Genomic DNA, 19,287 nt, shown 5'->3' with positions numbered 1-19,287 from the left:
CATGTAACTCTAGTTCCTTGTCATATGCCGCTAAACAAACTTATTTGTACTGCAAGGAGTACAAGTAAGAGAGGGGCTGAAGATAAGCCCCCTTTGTGAGATAAAGAAATGCTTAGAGATATTAACTGTGAGGAAAAAGAGGCCTTAAATGCCTCAGAACCATATCTCTCTCCAGAAGGTATGAGTGGAAACATCAGATTATGACATCAAAGGAGGTGTAGTTAATTTCTCCTTTAATCTTGCAGATCAGTGACTTTAAATAATGTTACAAAAGATTCTATCCAGAGTAATTTTTATCTTTCAGCAAGGCATGAGAGTACACCGCTTGTTCCTCCCTATCACTGTTTCCCAGCCTTTTTGGCTCCTGACTCGTTAGAATGAAGCAATGTCTACTTGTGACTTTTTGTCTGAGGTTCTGTTTTCAATGTGGATATGAGCTGGGAGCAGTTTTCCTTCTCAGGTTGTTTCATTTGAAGAATGTGTATAGGCCTTAAGAGGTGAAGGTAGACATAGATATTAGACAAAAAACATAAAAAAACATAATTTTGTTAACATAGGTTGCAACCCACACATAACACTGCTAAACACCTCCATAATATCAAGGCATTTCAATTCGAAACAAGTTGACGTAGAAGTAGTCTCACTGCACTGGCATCCTTAAGATTATCAAACTCCGTTTTGGATGCTATCTATGGTCGATATTTTATAGCAATAGCCATCACTGTATTCACACTCTGTATTCACTCTCTATATACAGACCCTTTCTGAATTATTTCCATAATTCCATTCAAAACGTTAAACTTCCATAGATTATAGATTCAGGGCCCACAACTTAAACGATTTCAAGTATTTAGTTGTTTATTTGTACATAATTTGGGCTTCCAGCTCATAAAACCCACGAAAACAGGATTTCAAAAAATTTGAATACTGTGAAAAAAATCACCATAAGAAGGACTGGACTGTTGGCCAGTGGTCCAAGGTCCTCTTTTCCGATGAAAGTAAAGTGTGCCTTTCATTCGGGAATCAAAGTCCAAGGGTTTGGAGAAAGACGGGTGAGGAACAGAATCCAAGCTGCTTGAGGTCCAGTGTGAAATATCCACAGTCAGTCATGATTTGGGGTGCAATGTCCAGTGCAGGTGTTGGTAAACTCTGCTTTCTTAAATCCAAGGTCACCGCATCAGTCTACCATAAAGTTTTAGAGGACTTCATGATTCCTCCTGCTGAGGATCTGTATGGAGATGCAGATTTCATCTTCCAGCAGGACCTGGCCCCTGCCCATACTGCCAGAAGCACCAAAACCTGGTTTGATGCCCATGCTATCACAGTGCTTGACTGGCCAGCCAACTCGCCGGACCTAAACCCCATTGATAATCTATGGGGTATTATCAAGAGGAAAATGAGGGGCACCAGACCCAAAAACAAAGAAGAGCTGACAGCAAGCATCAAGGAAATCTGGGCTTCCATAACTCCCAGGCAATGCCACAGGCTGATTGCCTCAATGCCACGGTGCATCGAGGCAGTGATTAAGGCAAAGGGATTCCCTACCAAGTATTGAAGATTGACGTATCGTTTAAAGTACCACAGTATTCTAATTTTTTGAAATCCTGTTTTTGTGGGTTTTATGAGCTGGAAGCCCAAATTATGTACAAATAAACAACTAAATACTTGAAATTGTTTAAGTTGTGGGCCCTGAATCTATAATCTATGGAAGTTTAACGTTTTGAATGGAATTATGGAAATAAATAAACTTTTCCATGATATTCTAATTTTTTGGAAAGGGTCTGTAGTTGTTTTTTCATTGTTAGTGGCGGAGTCCATCATTATCACCCTGGATTCAAAATTGGGTATTTGTAGGAAACAGTGCATATAATCATAAGTTGTACTGTTTATAGCCTCCCTTATTGTTCACTTTTTTAATACCTTATCAGAGTTGCATTAAGTTACTGCTAATGCAAAGTAAACAGTCCGTCTAGGTGCTAGTTCACATTTAAAGTGTTCAAGTGGAAAAACACGGTGACCACTAGTAACCACGAGTGTCACCAAATCAGGACAAAGCAAAAATGACTTGGTAAGGATATTTTTGCAATTATCTTAAAATCAGATTTATCTTGGGACCCCCAGGTTGGAAACTCTGTATCAGTCAAAGAGTTCTTCATGCTGTATTATTCTATTTTAATGGGGTAGTATTTTTAGAATGGAGTAGTATAATAAAAAAAATATCATATGGATTATCAAACAATGGCCTCAAATACAATCACAACTTGATTTCATTGTCCAAATATGTCACTGAGACCACAGTACATACATCTCCACTATATCCAGGATTGAGGGTTTTGTGTGCTATTTGGCAACGTGACACATACATGGCCACATGATAACTGACACGTAAACAGGTGAGTAGAAGTAGTCATAGTAGTAGTAGTAGTAGTAGTAATAGTAGTAGTAACAGTAGTCATCTTCAGTTGTGCATGAACCAACGCACACAAACAGCACCACATCTTGACGCAAACTGTTCTTACAGCTGTTTCTCCTGATCAAGCTGGCCCATCAGCGCTGCTCTATATTTACACTTAGCCTGGGTTACATACATGATGGAGGAGGAGGAGGGGAGGACTTAAACAGCACAGGAAGATGGACAAGGGTTAGCAGCTTGGGGACACATTGATTACCACCAGCTTGGGTGGGCTCGATGGCTGAGTCAGGAACCTATGATGGTTCTCCCTCCCCTGAATGTAAACACTCTCTCCACTGGACCCTGGCAGAGCTGTTAAGCTGGCAACTGGGTACCAAACAGCCCTGTGTCACATGAGAGGCCCGGCTGGAGTCACAGTGGCCTGGGATACTATTCTTAGCTGTAGGAATGTACACAGTGGCCTCATGGCGAGCTCCACAGCCTTGTCGTTTCTCTGTGTCATGCTTCTTTTCTCTCTATGACTACTCTACCCACTTTCTCTCTGGATAATGTTTTGGTCCTCTTTTGATTGGAACTGATACTTTTTTTCTGACCAGACAGACCAGACATTGTGGATATTATTTTTTTTTCTGAGCAGGAGGTAAGGATTCACTTAGTCACAGATGTTGCTAATGTACTGGCAACAGGTTCATCAGCAGCACGTTTCTTTCAGTTCTTTTGTTCAGCAATTGCTTCAGTATCTGCATTAATTGTATTAATAGATTTTGATCATAAATGGTCTTATTCAAGTTTGGGAAATCAGAAACTATTATATATACTGTATACAGTATATATAAATAATTTTATATATATATTAGTTTCTGATTTCCCAGGTGTGCCACATTTACAATAACTTAAATAACCATTACTGGAATATTTTGTTTTGATAATAAATTAAGGAATCAGATTTTTTCATGGTCAAAGTATATATATATATATATATATATATATATATATATATATATATATATGTGTGTGTGTGTGTGTGTGTGTGACCAATATGGCTTTGTGTGCTCTCTTATGAGAGAGATTATTAGTATTAGAGTAGTATATATATATATATATATATATATATATATATATATATATATATATATATATATATATATATATATATATATATATATATATATATATATATATATATATATATATATATATATATATATATATATATATATATATATATATATATATATATATATATATATATATATATATATATATATATATATATATATATATATATATATATATATATATATATATATATATATATATATATATATATATATATATATATATATATATATATATATATATATATATATATATATATATATATATATATATATATATATATATATATATATATATATATATATATATATATATATATATATATATATATATATATATATATATATATATATAATCTCTCTCATAAGAGAGCACACAAAGCCATATTGGTTACATGGTAAATTGCCATAAACATTGATGACTGACTAGAAAGTATTCCAAATTATTGAATATTATCTATGCATGAGTGTGACTCAAGTTTTCTGATTGATCATAAGGAGATCTTGGTCTCTACCAGCAGGTCTTGTGTAAAATCTGAGGAAAAAAACATTAGTTGTCATTTCATAATGTACAATAATGATCAGAGGTCCAAATATATCAGCCAGGCTGGGCCCCGTAAGTGGTAGTAAATCAGTAGCTGTCACATGGGGTCATTAGAAGACTTAGTGTTGCTAGTAGCCCCATGATAAGTACCACTCTTTAAACCATCACAAGCCCTCCAACCAGGGAGAGACAGACTGACACTATAAGAGAGGAGGAATATAGTGGAGGAAAAACATAACATATAGAAAATAGCAACAGAAAAAGTCAGGGAAGGAGCGGTCCAGAGAGAGACATTTAGAGGGGATGGAGAGACAGACACAGATGGTCTGTTGACACGGTTCTGTCAGTGTTAGCAGTGATGGGCTGCTTGATAAGGGAGATATGGCCTAATGCTTCATTGATGCATCAAGCTAATTTAGAGGGGTTAAAAATAGAAATCAGTGACTCAGTAATCGTCACATTAAGGACAGCTGCTCAGCCGAAGTGTTAAGAGTTTGAGAGTGAGCTGATAAATTAAAGTGTTTGCTATCACAGGAATCTGCATGGTTAGTTTGAGGGCAAAGGTGAAAGCCAGATAAAATTTAAAATAATGCTATAATCCCTACATTCCTTGAAAGCATAATGCATAATACACTGTTTAAAAATAACTAACCTTACCTTATTGGCTGAAACACCAGCTTCTGTCCTGGTAGAAAAAAACACCAGGACGAGATGTGTAATTTGGTAGGTTATTGGTAGATCCAATCAAGATCTTTTTGAAGTGACATCACTTTCTACTTTTGGACCTTAAAGGAATAGTTTTAAATTTTCAGAAATAAATGGTGACTTCCTGGCAACCTCACGGTGAGACTCCAGGAAGTCCCTTTGTAGGGTCAAAAAAAGAGTCCAGCACTTCACCTCCTGTAAAACCACTTTTATTTTATTTTTTACGGAAAACAAATGAGATGTAGAGATGAATAATGTGTTATTTAGTGAACTCTATGGTATGGATATATATATCTATCTATGTTTTAATAGAACTGTGTAATGTCAGAGTATGCCTGCGTTTTTGTCAACCATCTCTTTCCAATGGACTCTAGAAATACAACACTACGATCACAGAGTCTCTCTTTTCCTTCTCCACAGAATGGCCTTAAGACCACGAGAAGTTTTCTCTTTCAAAGACTCAGAACTTCCCTCCCACCTTCTTGCCCAGCTCAACATCCTCCGTCAGGAGCGTATCCTGACAGATGTCCTGCTCTGCACTGAGCACCAGGAGATCCCCTGCCACAGGAACGTCTTGGTGTCCAGCAGCCCATACTTCCGCGCCATGTTCTGCAGCAACTTTCTGGAGAGCAGTCAGGCCCGAGTGAATCTGAAGGGAATCTCTTCAAATGTCCTCAGTGGCATCGTGGACTATGTCTACACAGGCTGCATCACTATCACCATGGAGTTTGTGCTCCCACTCATGCAGGCAGCCTCCATGCTTCACTATGGAGGACTCTTTGAGGCCTGTTCCATGTTCCTCCAGGAGCAGCTGAGTCCAGAAAACTGTCTGAGCATGATACGACTCTCTGAGATCCTTCACTGTGAAAGTTTGAGGGAGAGGGCGAAGGAGATGGCTGTGAGGTGTTTCTCTGATGTAGCTGCTACAGAGGACTTCTGTGAGTTGTCTCTTCCTGAGCTCATGTGTTACCTAGAAGACGACCGACTTTGTGCTGAGGAGGAGCAAGTGTTTGAGACCCTCCTGGCATGGATCCACCATGACCCGTTTTCACGACGTGGCGCAATCCATGATCTCTTCAAGAAAGTCCGCCTTCGCTACATCCATCCAACTTACCTCTTCCAGTTCATTGCCAATGACCCACTGGTGCAGTCCTCCACCCTCTGTACGGAAATAATCGAGTCAGTGCGCCGCCTCATGCTTACAGTCAGCACCAAGTGTAGCCGCGAGCTCAAGCCACTTTGGACCACACCACGACGTTACACCTGCAGAGAAACACTGGTGGTGGTTGGAGGACGCAAAAACAATGAGCAGACCTCACGAGAAGCCCTACTATATGATGAAAGGACTCATCGTTGGCAGTGGTTGGCCAAGCTCCCCCTGCGCCTCTACAAAGCTGCATATGTGTGTATTCATAGCATCCTCTATGTGCTTGGTGGGCTCAGCCTCTGCATGACATCAGGTGACAGCTCAGTCAGCGCCACAGTTTACACACTGTCCCTGAAGACCAACCAGTGGCGAACTGCTGAGCCCATGTTGGAGCCACGATATGCCCACCAAAGTGTGTCCTATCTGCACTTTATTTTTGTGTTAGGAGGCATTGGGGTAGACAAGAAGATCTCTCAGTCAGTAGAGAGATATAACAGTATGTTTAATCAATGGGAGGCCATGGCACCAATGCCCACAGCAGTGCTGCATCCAGCTGTTGCAGCCAGTGATCAGAGGATCTATGTTTTTGGAGGAGAGGATGCCATGCAGAATCCAGTCAGGCTGATTCAGGTAGAGTCAGATTTCTCATTTTAGCTGCATTGAATCAGTGTTACAGTCCAATTACTGCATTGTTGCCACTCAAATACAAACATGGCCTTAAATAGAATTAATTGTCATTAATTGCAGATAGAAAATTTGAAATTCACTAGTTGACTAATGTCACACAAGCAGTCAGTTGATGCTGCAGTAAACAGGTTGACTGTCTGTTGATGTTTGTGGTGTGTCAACAGGTGTATCACATCTCTCGCAACTTGTGGTCCAGGCTAGAAACAAGGACGGTGAAAAATGTTTGTGCTCCTGCTGCTGTCATTGAAGACAAGATCTACATCATAGGAGGTGAGCTCAGAGAATGGTTCCCCCAGCTGCACAGTTTTACATTATAGATGTAGTTATTAACATCTTTACAGTAGATGGGAATTTTAATGGATTTTTAAAGGTGTTTACAAATCTGTTTCTGGCATTGCTTCCTACTGAAGATGTAAATCTTGGAAAAATAAAATAAAAAAACACCTCAAATATATAGTTTCAGTTTTTTCAAGGGTATAACTTCCTACAACACCTGGGCACTGTAGTTTTTAATCAAACGTTATAAAGACTCAAAATAAACTACAGTAGTCATAAAAGAACATGTTTCCCAGTGTGACTCAGTGATGTGTTTTTAATAGTTTTCGAAAAAACAATGGAGCTCTATGACACAGAAATAAACTAAATCAGGCTTTAGATACTTATACTGTAAACTACTTTACAGTCATGGTTGTTTTTTGTCTTTTCATTGGATTTGTTGAAAAAATATAAAACATCACCACCAGACGTATTCTTTAAAGTGTGCTCAATGAAAATCTAATTTCCAGGATACACCAGGCGAATGATCGCCTACGACACCAAAGCCAACAAATTTGTCAAGTGTGAGAACTTGAAGGAGCGACGGATGCATCACAGCGCTACAGTGATCAACAACAAGCTGTATGTCACCGGTGGACGCATCCTCAACGGCCACGATGTCATCGAGGACTCCGACTGCTTCGAATGTTACGACCCCAAGACAGACGTTTGGACCTCAAAAGGTTCTTTGCCGTACAAGCTATTTGACCACGGCTCCCTGCCGCTAGTCTGTGTTTCTAACAGACCCAACCCACCATGACCCACCAACTACACAAATGAACCACTTTAACCATTTTAAACTGACTGCATTCCTTCATGCAGCTCAGTCTCTGCCATAACTTAGCAGCACGTTAGGCCAGGCTAACTTGCATTTGAATCAAAGGGGAGCTCAGCAGATGAGCAGAGGTGTCATCCCTAAGACACCTGGGGTGGATCTGAACTGAGAACCCACGAGATGACGAGAGGCAGACATGCTTACACAACAAGCAGCTGTTCAGACACATAGGCTAATCCAAAAAGCTCTTTCCGTAGATGGCTGCGCGCGTTTGATGGTAACTAAGTGTTAATGCTTTAATTTCCCAGACATTTATACACAGCATACAACTGCCTGGCAGCTGCAGTTGAATTCCCTCTAACAATTAAATACATAGGGAATGGCTGCTTGTTAACTCCGTGAAAATAACAGATCAGATAGCCAATATAATTTGCACTTTATAGTAAATACATTCCTCCTTGACCCACATGCTTCTATCAGAGTGCACTCGCTGAAATGTCAATGAGAAGCACAATTTCACTTAAACAAAATGATCTGGGCCAACTTTATTCCAATTTAGCTGGCTGACTTTGAGAACCCCCAACGAAGCATGTTCTCTATAATTGTCTCATGAATGTTTTTGCTTGCAACATCTGTAGTGTACTATGTAGTGTATGAAACATGAAAAATAATTAAAAGACTTTTTGATTAGTTGCAGCACTATAAACACCAAAATGTGTGTATTTCAGTGGTGGTTTACTTTTAATTTCACCACAGTTGCAGTTGTTGTTGGATAAAGAAAATGGCTTCACAGGCAGCTATGTTGATGTAAGGACATGTGACAATGCTGGCTTTGAGGCAAGGGTATGGGATGCTGCAGTGACCTGATAAGGACAACTATGACTGGAAATGGTGTTGGTGTGGGGAAGATTTTCAGGGTTTGCAGCCTGTACAACGGGCACATGTACACATGTAACCCGCAGGTGGTTTCTCACAAAGATTTCCACTGATATGAAATCAACCTTTTATTCATCCGAGAACAAAAGCTATAATGTATCGGAGGAAAATGTAAGACAATGAGACTATGGAACTACTGTTACTTCTGTCTTGGTCCTTATGGAGCATACATTCATTGTTGTGCTCCAGCCCCTACCCCTGGTAACAGTTGCCATGGCAACCCCATTATCACCCAATTGGATCATGCATGGCACGCATCCCTGTAGTCAGTCTATTTAAGATTGCATCACTGATCAAGTGACAAGTGTGTTGCGGTTACTTGCACAATTGACTTTCTTTCTTTAAAATGTTTTCTTTCCTATTATACACTATGCTTTTATTTTGAATATTGATTTCCCTGTTTGCGACTTGGTTTATAAAGGAACACAGTAATTTATGTATGTGGGGATACTGCAAAGACAATTTCTTAATTTAGTGCTTTAAATTTCTCTGCACAGGAGAACAAATAATGAATCTGTTTTGGACAGCGGTACAAATGTTATTGCTTTACTGGTCTTTGGTGGAACTTGGTGCAGATTTAAATGGTTCTTCATGACTGGCTGAGTCATGTTGCTATCATACCCAAGGGAAACATTGTTGACACAGGCACAGAAACATGTTAGCTGGCTATCAGGTGACACATTTGTTCTCCATACATCATGAAGTACAAATGCAACAAATATACTTTGGTGTAGTATTATAGGAATTATGATAGAAAATTTAGAAACTGTTTAGCTGGCATTAAAACAATACATGTACACAGTATGATTGCCAACCTCTTGACCCTTCCGGCCACATTCTCATTATAAAGAGCTACACATGTAGGCAAAATTTCTAGTTACCAGTTACCCCCCCTGAGAGGCTCACTGTTTGCATGGTATGGCCTGATTGTATGCAGTCATCCGGTGAAGCTGACCTTAGGGGAAGAAATGCAGGATCAGATTTCACTTATACATTGTAATCCCTGCCCATTAGTGGGGAAACATTAAAACTTGCCCAGGAGCAGCGACCAAAGGGGAATTTCATCACACTCCACATTAGCAAGCCCAGACAGAGTTAAATGGCTCCTTGTTAGCCCGGTCACTTTGAATGACTCACAATAACCCTCTATGTATATGTCTGCGTGTGGATTCAATACCTGATGCCCAACCAAATTATCATCAAGACAAACTGTGCAGAATGATGCATGACAGCCAGCAGAATGTCTAAACTCAAACATTGAACTTTGAAGTTTAAATCAATTACGACTGACCATTATGAATAGCTTGCCATCAGCGGAGTCAGATGTCATATGCTCAACTCAGTTAGCCAGAGCAGCATTTCAGAACAACACCCTGTGAAACTTTTTATTGAGCTGCTGCTAAATCCACAGCCTATTCAGACTGTGTGTGTGTGTGTTTACTTGCGGTCTTTCCATAGAAACCAGTGTGTGAGGGTCACCCTTCAGAGAGCCAGTGGCCTAGCAGGTTATTTTCAGTGTCCGTTACTAACACATCAAGGGATAGCATTTCATTTGTAGCCCATTCTCTCTCTGTGTGTGTGTGTGTGTGTGTGTGTGTGTGTGTGTGTGTGTGTGTGTGTGTGTAGCAATTGTTAGAAGAATTATATGCATAGGAACAACATGCATGCTTACCCTACGCTACATAACACGTGCAAAGAAATAGATTATAAAATATAACCTAAAATCAATCAGTAAAATCCCATTTCTCCTTTTTTAAACAAATGTGTCAAGGCCCTTTAGTTGTTGATTATAGACTCAGATCTCAATAACTAGAAAAATATAGATTAGTTTATTTTCTCATTAAAGAGAAAGCGAGGGTTTCCCTGCTGTGCCATGTGAGATAGTCTATTCCCAGTCTGTAACTTTACCCCTGTATTAATGTGATGGACAGGGGGATTAAGGTTTGCACCTGTATACGGCCAGAGGTGGAGAAGAAATGCTAAGAGATTCTGCCTTTCTTTCACAAAAGTCCTACTAAAGACCAGATACATCACCCTCTTCGGATACAGTATGACTTTAATTTGAAAATAAGGTGCAAGCTACAACTAAAAGGTTTTGTTTGATATTGTTTTGGCAATAATGCACAATTGGCTACAATATATACACTTAACTTTCAGTACTCTGAAAATTCACTTAATTCTGAAAGCTACTAAGCGAGAAGAAACATACAGTAGCATTTCAGTAAAAATAAGCAACATACAATTTAACATTGTGAATTATGTTTTAATACTTATTTAAAAAAAAAAAAAAAGTCTAAAATAAGAAAAGTAAACTATTAGATTAAGTTAAAATAGTACTACTTGCTAAGTGTTTGACATGTAATGTACTTTTCTAAAATGATAACTATTGCATCTGGTCAACTGCAAACATTGTTTGTATGACAACAATCAATGAGCATAATCGGATACATCAATTCTGAATATGGCAAAACTGGTAACTTAAAACTGTAATACACACCTTCCACCACCTGATGTCCCCAAGACCACAGGGTGATGTGAAGTGCAACAGAAGGATTTCCTCTCATTGTACCTCCATCCCCCTCTGCTGTCCAATACTGCACATCCCTGAAACTAAATTTAACACCAGGCTTTAAATTCTGCATGAGTCAAAGTATGAATCATGACGATTTTATTAGAATTCTTTTGATAAAAACAAACTGATCACAGTACAGCATGCATACATTCCTTACAGAGGTCTAAAATAAAACTGGTCAGATGTACGGTTTCACTGGCACATGGCATTGTTATTGAACAAGCTGGTTAGGCTTTGTATTCATTTGGTAACGGTCACAAAACACACTATATGAACGCGTGTGTGTGTGTGTGTGTGTGTGTGTGTGTGTGTGTGTGTGTGTGTGTGTGTGTGTGTGTGTGTGTGTGAGAGAGAGAAAGTCTTTTGAGAGGAATAACACGTTCATAAAGCATATTCAATGACAGTTATATACTTGCCTACATTCAATGAATGGAGTGATTAGTTTTGGCCATTATTCCATTCTCACACAAAAAATCTGCAGCCATTCACACACACACATTTTCATTCACGGGGAACTCTGGGAAATGGCACTGTGGACACCCCCCCACACACCCCAAGAGGTGAAAAACAAGATTTTAATTATTATTAAAGACAAGAACCCAACCTTAACAATAAACTGGTCCAAGAAAAGTGCAATTTACAAGAATATTTTAACACTGAGGAGTTTATAAACTATACAATAGAAATACAATTTTAATATTGACACAAACATAACACTAATAATAAAGGTTTCAGGGAAGAATTTCAAATAAACTCCAGAGGCAGAAATCCTAAAACATGGTAAAATTATACTACTGAGTTAAGTTTTTTTATATTAAATTTAGAACAATTAAGATATACAGCATGTACACATTCATAACCCTACATTTCTGTGCTTCTGTTGCCTAGCTTTTAACATGGAAAGGGCAAGAAACCTTGGACTACCCTAAAAAAGGTCCCCCATTAAGTTTATCACACCATAACTACAAAAGGCATTCAAAGAAAGAAATTACATGTTGGCACTAGGCACAGAATTGAATATACATTAAAATTCATAGCTAAAACCCCACCCAGAAAAATAATTTGACTATTCTCGCCCTTCAACGTGTCATCCCTACAACATGAGAGAACAGTAAATATGCATTTAAACTGGCTAAAAAAATGAATGATGTAACATTTGGCATAATTGTTGCTGGAAGAATAAGAGCGGGGGGCAGGGGAGTGGCAGAGGTCTACCACAAAAAAACAACAAAAAAAACTGACAGGAGGATCTACAGTGCATTTCTGTCAAAAGACAATCTGTTGTTCATCCTGAGTGCTAGAAGTAAACAGGAACTGGAAAATGCATTTATTAGCTAAGATTAGGGACGGGCCGTTATACCATTTACACATTATCACTGCAGCTTTTGGCTTTCTGTATCATCTAATCACGCTCGCGTCAAATATACATTATCTTACCTGGTTCACACTAGCGACATCAGCAACTTAAAAGGTGCAGTAGGTAAGACTTAAGACTGCTCATGCACATGCATTCATTCTCCCTTGTGGGGGGAGTTGCTTAGGAGACCGTTTTGGGCTTTAGCGGAAAGGGGGGAGGGACTGAGAAGTTGTAGACGTTCAAATTTTTTGGCTAAGTCCTGGTTCTTCGCAATCCTACCTACAGCACCTTTAATTTAACCATTTTACCCAATGTGTCCTGAAGATCACCGACTTATAGAAACATGGCTCTCCTTTGTTATCTGGCAACTATGATACAGTCCTGACCAGTCATGACCAATCATAGCGTGCCAACTTTTCCTGAGACGGGGTAAAGTATAATAACCTTTACTAACTTTGGGGTGGGATGGACTGGCTTCATTAAAAGGTTGTTTCTTCTTCATTGAACAACTAAGCTCTGGGAGAGGCGTGAAGAAAAGTGCACAGGGCAGTCCCGCTTTCTACACCTCATTGATGGCGCGCTCAGACGGCCTAAAGTTGACCGAGTTAGACGAGGACATGTAGAAGGATTGGGTTTTGCGATTGAGACGGGCACGTTTGGTGGCCACGCACAGGCTGCGCTTGCTGGAGGAGATGATCTCCATGATGAACTTTTTGCAGTCTACGCAGATCTCCATGGTGACCCAGTCCTCAGTAAACTCCTTGGGCAGCTCTGGCTCGTCCTGTGATCGGCCATCTTTGCTGCTACTACTGCTGCTTTGCTTAGATGACCTGAGGACGGAAAGAAACAATGAACTGATCTGAAAAAGCATGACAGTTTCACTAGATTTCCTCAGTATATAAAAAGAAATGAGAGTTCCATAATAACATACTTGTAAACACTTCTGCGTTGGCTCTGTCTGCTGTGTCCAGACCCAAATGGGTGCTTTTCTGGCTCAGCAGGGGCAAACGCTCCACTTGCCTCTTCTTTAGACACAGCACTGGGGCCCAAAGAATAAATGGGCAAGGTGGAGTAGGGCTTAGGTGGCAGTCGCATCTGAGGTAAAAAAAAAAATAAATAAAAAAAAGATACACAAAATGTTAGATTTTTTTTTAAATGGAGGACCTGTTGATGCCAGCAGGTGTCAAGAGTGTCAACAAATTCAAAAAAGTGAGTGTTCAAAAGTGTGTTGAATAAAAATCAACAGCAATCTACCTTTTTAGAGCACTGGGAACACACAGGCCTGGAGAAGATAAAAATGAGCTGTTATGTTGAACATTACTGAATGGACACTATACTTAAACAGCACTCCACCAATTTACTCCGATAACAATATTAGACTCATGGTGGACCGTTTAAAACCAAAAGGATTAGGATTGATGCAGCAGAACCAAAGATTCTGTCTTTTTTGTTCCACACATTCTTCATTACCCACAATGCAACACAACCAGAGACAGTTGGGTCGGAGATTCAAGTGTGTTAAACTAGTAGCGGCCAGTCTCGAGTCGCTAGCCTCAAGCTTAGATGAGAAGTGGACTACAGAGGTCTGGTAAGCTCACTTCCTTTCTAACTAGTAGTACTCCCCAATATGTGTAAACAGACTTTGATGTGTACAATTGGTGGAGCTCCCCTTTAAGTTGAGTAGTTCTAGTATTAGTGATTCAAATTACCTTTTGCAGAACTGGCAGGTGTAGGACCAGGTAAAGAGAGAGAACTTCTTCATCCGACACGAGAAGCAAACCTAGAGAGGAAAGCATGAGGTGAGGTGAAGAAGATACATAGAATATGTTGCATTGAATTGATGACTGAGGGAAATTATCACTCCCAAAAACTCCGTATGTGGTGTCTACCTTTCCTTTCTTGAGGGCGGTGTAGATCTCTTTGTACTGCTGAAACTTCTCCAGCTCGGCCTTGACCAGAACCTGTCTGATGTGCATCACCTCCTCCACAGTGAGCGCCAGACACTCCACCGGGTAGCAGAACTCCTCCTGGAGGGAAAAACATCACATCAGCAAACTACCCTTACATATGCAGATTAGGAAACAGATTACCCAAAACAGTGCAACAGCAAGGAGTGATGGTATCTACTGGCCATTGCACACCCACGTAACCAAAAGACCAAGCATGCAGTGAGATGGTGAAGGCAAAAACACCAATTTTCTATGCTCTCTGTGACCCACAAATGATGCTTCCTCTGACATGACAGTGTGACAATGAACAGGAAATGCAGAGCATGCTGGTAATGAAACACTCCAGTCATGTTGGTGGTCCACAGCTTTTGGCTATCAAATTTACTTAATTCCCGATCACAGGTCCATATTAAAAAACAGATATCTGATAAGATTTCTAAGTTTTAAAGTCAGCCAGCTCAACATGGTGAATTTTCTTTTCTTTTTGCACCATGCCTTTTACTTTTGACATTACTCGATGGACCTATAACAATACTATGGCTGTTTTATAAGCATTTTTTTTCATGCAACCAATTTGCAAGCTGTAAGCTGTGGTCGCCAGGAGACTTGTGACATAGTTGGGAGTCTATTTAACATTTTCAACATATTTAGCCATCTTTTGAACTTAGTAGCTTAATGTGCCCAAAGTCAAAGTGAAAATTGCTCAGGGAACTTCTTCACCAATCATTTACTCTCACTGTACTTCAGTTGGCTTAGATTAGAAAATGTCAGACTTTGCAGTAAATGTTTACAGATCTTTTTTTTTGTCCAACCTTCCCCAAGCTATTTTCAGTATGCCGCAGATCTCCCGTTCATACACAAATGGTCATACCACAAGGTCCCATTCAACTAAAACAATTAAAATAGATGGCATTCTGGATGGGCCCCCCACAAAGTGTTTCAGTATGTGCCTGATGATATGCAGTAACATTAACATACCGTGCCCTGAGCACCACTGGCGGCTTGCACCTGACCAGCAGACAGAGGGAACAGGACGTTCAAACAGAAGCTTATATTCTAACAAGCTAAACACGTACAGTATGCTTAATACAATTTAATAAAAAGATTGATCTAAAAGGATATTTTTGAGAGGCTGCCAGATTATTATTTACAGCCAACTTTCAAAATGTTCACTCATTATTTCACAAAACACTCTCCTAGCACAAGCTTGTACCATTAATATATCATCTGGTGTTGCATGAAATTTTATTTCATAACACCAAGTCCCATGACAGAACTAGAATTTTTCCTCGCCTTTGTATGCCTCCACCAACCAGTCTGTCCAGACTCCACACACCCACTTAAAAAGGTGGGCACTAGTGTCATCAATTCAGTATCCAAACAAATATCTCCCTTCTGTTCCTGAGTATGGTGTTGAAGAATGGCCAGAAAAGCGTTTTTGCTTTATTTATTATGATGTCACAGTGAACCTGACCTTTGACCTTTTGGATGTACAATGTTATTACTTCATCATCTTAACCTATTAGACACGTATGTGAAATGTCATGATTAGCATAGCAACTCTCTCGTGTTTCTCCCCTAATCTGTCCCGCTCTGGTCTTCTTATATTATGAAGCACAATTTTTAAATGGTGGATGGGGATGGATAGACAGAAGGTTGACCAGGTTACCTTGGTGCTGGGATCCGCCATCCGCTGCAGCATTATATAAAATAGGAAATGACTGCAAGTAAGTCTTTGGGGTTGGACAGGTATCCAGTGTAAACATTTTAATGAGATATAATACAAGTACCAGAAAGGGAGGGGAACTGCAACAAAGATCTTACTGTTTAACATCTACTAGAGAAACTCAACTTCTATGTATCTATGTGAAAGGCCACGCATGTTTGAGCATGTGCTTGTATCAAAAAAGGAAAATAACACAGCTTCAGGTAAAGGAAAATACTCGTTATTTTATCGTGAAAAGGGTGAGTAGAAAACTGTAAATGTTTGAGTTTTTCATACCTCAATCTGTCACAAAGAAATTTAATTATTCTCATTTTTAAATGAGGCAAGACAGGATTTAATCACTACCATTAAAGGCATAAATATATAATACAATAGTGTGTCAACTATCCCCAGGACAGCTGTTTCCTCCAAGGGTTTAAGCATATTTCTTCTTATTGATGATTGAAACCAGGGCCACTGGTTTGGCGCCAGAGGTCTGTCATTAAATTAGCAAGTGGTGAGAATGAACCAATTCCATCTAAATCCCCTTCATACATCGGCCTGTCCTGTGGTTTCAATTACATCCATCAACCTCACTAGAATCATACGACCGCTGCAGAGTTACTCAGAAAACCAATGACCTCATAGCAAATGAATGACCGGTCACAGGACAGGAGTAAATACAACAGATATATACGGTGGTCTTGGTAGTCTTAGAGTTCATTTGAATTGTTATGTGTACGAGTAGTTACTCTACAAACTCTGCAGTTCCACATGTATGCCTGCACTTAACCACTTTTTACTCTTTTAGCATATTTTATTTTGTTACATTTTATTACTGAGCTGACGGATTTTCATTTTGACTGATAAGAGAAGCTGATATCCGAGACATTACATTACAACAGTACAACTCCTCACTTGGGGGGGGAGGAGGAAATAGGGTAAAGAAGACAGAACAGAACACTGTGCAATAAATTATTAATAATCTACTCACATACATACCTGGACACTAACTGCCCTTAACTGCTAATTTATGCTAAATGTCATTTATTTATTTATTAACTGTATAATAACACAATACCATACACAGTACTATATACAGTACAGGCCAAAAGTTTGGACACATCTTCTCATTCAATGCGTTTTCTTTATTTTCATGACTATTTACATTGTAGATTCTCACTGAAGGCATCAAAACTATGAATGAACACATATGGAATTATGTACTTAACAAAAAAGTGTGAAATAACTGAAAAAATGTCTTATATTTTAGATTCCTCAAAGTAGCCACCCTTTGCTTTTTTGATAGCGCTGCAAATCCTTGGTGTTCTCTCAATGAGGGGATAGGACCATCAGTTGTGTTGTGCAGAAGTCAGGTTTATACACAGCCGACAGCCCTATTGGACAACTGTTAGAATTCATATTATGGCAAGAACCAATCAGCTAAGTAAAGACAAACGGAGTGGCCATCATTACTTTAACAAATGAAGGTCAGTCTGTCCGGAAAATTACAAAAACATTGAATGGGTCCACAAGTGCAGTCGCAAAAACCATCAAGCGCTACAACGAAACTGGCTCACATGAGGACCGCCCCAGGAAAGGAAGACCAAGAGTCACCTCTGCTGCTGAGGATAAGTTCATTCAAGTCACCAGCCTCAGAAATCGCAAGTTAACAGCAGCTTAGATTAGAGACCAGATGAATGCCACACAGAGTTCTAGCAGCAGACACATCTCTAGAACAACTGTTAGGAGGAGACTGCGCGAATCAGGCCTTCATGGTCAAGTAGCTGCTAGGAAACCACTGCTAAGGAGAGGCAACAAGCAGAAGAGATTTGTTTGGGCCAAGAAACACAAGGAATGGACATTACACCAGTGGAAATCTGTGCTTTGGTCTGATGAGTCCAAATTAGAGATCTTTGGTTCCAACCGCCGTGTCTTTGTGCGACGCAGAAAAGGTGAACGGATGGATACTACATGCCTGGTTCCCACCGTGAAGCATGGAGGAGGAGGTGTGATGGTGTGGGGGTGCTTTGCTGGTGACACTGTTGGGGATTTATTCAAAATCGAGATGGTTTGTGGTGAGCTGGACCGCAGAGTGAAGGCAAAAGGGCCAACAAGTGCTAAGCATCTCTGGGAACTCCTTCAAGACTGTTGGAAAACCATTTCAGGTGACTACCTCTTGAAGCTCATCAAGAGAATGCCAAGAGTGTTCAAAGCAGTAATCAGAGCAAAGAGTGGCTACTTTGAAGAAACTAGAATATAAGACATGTTTTCAGTTATTTCACACTTTTTTGTTAAGTACATAATTCCATAAGTGTTCATTCATAGTTTTGATGCCTTCAGTGAGAATCTACAATGTAAATAGTCATGAAAATAAAGGAAACGCATTGAATGAGAAGGTGTGTCCAAACTTTTGGCCTGTACTGTATCTATATATCTATCTTTATTTATCTGTAGTTTATTGTTGTTTTACTGTTTGTTTATTTTGGTAAAAATATTTAGCTAAAAAAGTTTATTGTTATTCTTATACTGCATTTTTATATATATTATCCATCTTTTTTTCTATTTAAAGAGTGTTTTGTAAGATGCTAAAATCTGCTGCTGGAAATGTAATTTCCTTGTAGGAGTCATCCCAAAGGGATCAATAAAGAGAAGTCTAATTAAAAAAGGAGAATAATCTTAGCTATACAAATAAAGAAAATATATAAATTTGACTATCTTAGTTTATTACCTAATATACATTATTTGCAACTGATGCAGGAAGCTCTGTCATCAACCTCAGAGGCTTCATCAATTCATTCATCCAGGCTGTGAATAGTTAATCCAAGGAGATCGCTACCACAGTTTACATACCAAAGACTTGGAGCTCTGTCTGGATGGAGGTACAAACGGGCAGACGCTGGTGGGGGCCTCCTTCTCGATAGAGTGCCGCCTCTGTGGAGACTGACGCTTGTCTGGCTGTGGAGTGGCAGAGACCGGCAGGAACTTTGGAGGAGCTGGAGACATGGGGCAAAAAAGAACAACATGTGAACATAATGAAGACAACTTATGTTTGAAGTGGCCA

The 19,287-nt window shown here is 39.5% G+C and overlaps 2 protein-coding genes across 5 annotated transcripts in view; one reads left to right on the top strand and one right to left on the bottom strand.

Annotated features, from left to right (window-relative positions):
- The first annotated feature begins 2,862 nt into the window (after positions 1 to 2,862).
- Positions 2,863 to 19,207, top strand: klhl38a (kelch-like family member 38a). 2 transcript variants are annotated; one of them, XM_028597549.1, is made up of 5 exons: positions 2,863 to 3,053; positions 5,201 to 6,557; positions 6,779 to 6,884; positions 7,400 to 7,612; positions 18,984 to 19,207. In XM_028597549.1, exons 2-5 carry the CDS (start codon positions 5,202 to 5,204, stop codon positions 19,043 to 19,045), a joined length of 1,737 nt encoding a protein of 578 aa, XP_028453350.1. In that variant the 5' UTR covers positions 2,863 to 3,053; position 5,201; the 3' UTR covers positions 19,046 to 19,207. The 2 variants fall into 2 exon arrangements, with proteins under 2 accessions (XP_028453350.1, XP_028453349.1); XM_028597548.1 differs by lacking the exon at positions 18,984 to 19,207 and having other exon boundaries at positions 7,400 to 8,322.
- The window catches only part of spire1a (spire-type actin nucleation factor 1a), a 33,445-nt gene continuing 26,954 nt past the window's right edge, over positions 12,797 to 19,287 (bottom strand). The window contains exons 12-19 of one of the 3 annotated variants that reach the window (XM_028597544.1): positions 19,077 to 19,219; positions 16,188 to 16,211; positions 15,497 to 15,526; positions 14,459 to 14,596; positions 14,279 to 14,349; positions 13,824 to 13,851; positions 13,501 to 13,664; positions 12,797 to 13,399 (exon numbers count right to left, since the gene is read on the bottom strand). In XM_028597544.1, coding sequence (XP_028453345.1) covers positions 13,129 to 13,399; positions 13,501 to 13,664; positions 13,824 to 13,851; positions 14,279 to 14,349; positions 14,459 to 14,596; positions 15,497 to 15,526; positions 16,188 to 16,211; positions 19,077 to 19,219 — 869 coding nt within the window. In that variant the 3' untranslated portion in view covers positions 12,797 to 13,128. The remainder of the gene's footprint in view (positions 13,400 to 13,500; positions 13,665 to 13,823; positions 13,852 to 14,278; positions 14,350 to 14,458; positions 14,597 to 15,496; positions 15,527 to 16,187; positions 16,212 to 19,076; positions 19,220 to 19,287) is intronic. The other 2 variants (XM_028597545.1, XM_028597546.1) reach the window with 2 other exon arrangements.

This window comes from Perca flavescens, chromosome 14, assembly GCF_004354835.1.
Source record: "Perca flavescens isolate YP-PL-M2 chromosome 14, PFLA_1.0, whole genome shotgun sequence".
Lineage (NCBI taxonomy): Eukaryota > Metazoa > Chordata > Actinopteri > Perciformes > Percidae > Perca > Perca flavescens.
This window is presented reverse-complemented; position numbering and strand designations above follow the sequence as displayed.

Coding starts and splice junctions, on each gene's coding strand:
- klhl38a (XM_028597548.1), top strand. CDS start 5,202: ATGGCCTTAAGACCACGAGAAGTTTTCTCTTTCAAAGACTCAGAACTT. Junction 6,558..6,778: donor ATCCAGTCAGGCTGATTCAG/GTAGAGTCAGAT, acceptor GTGTGTCAACAG/GTGTATCACATCTCTCGCAA. Junction 6,885..7,399: donor CAAGATCTACATCATAGGAG/GTGAGCTCAGAG, acceptor TCTAATTTCCAG/GATACACCAGGCGAATGATC.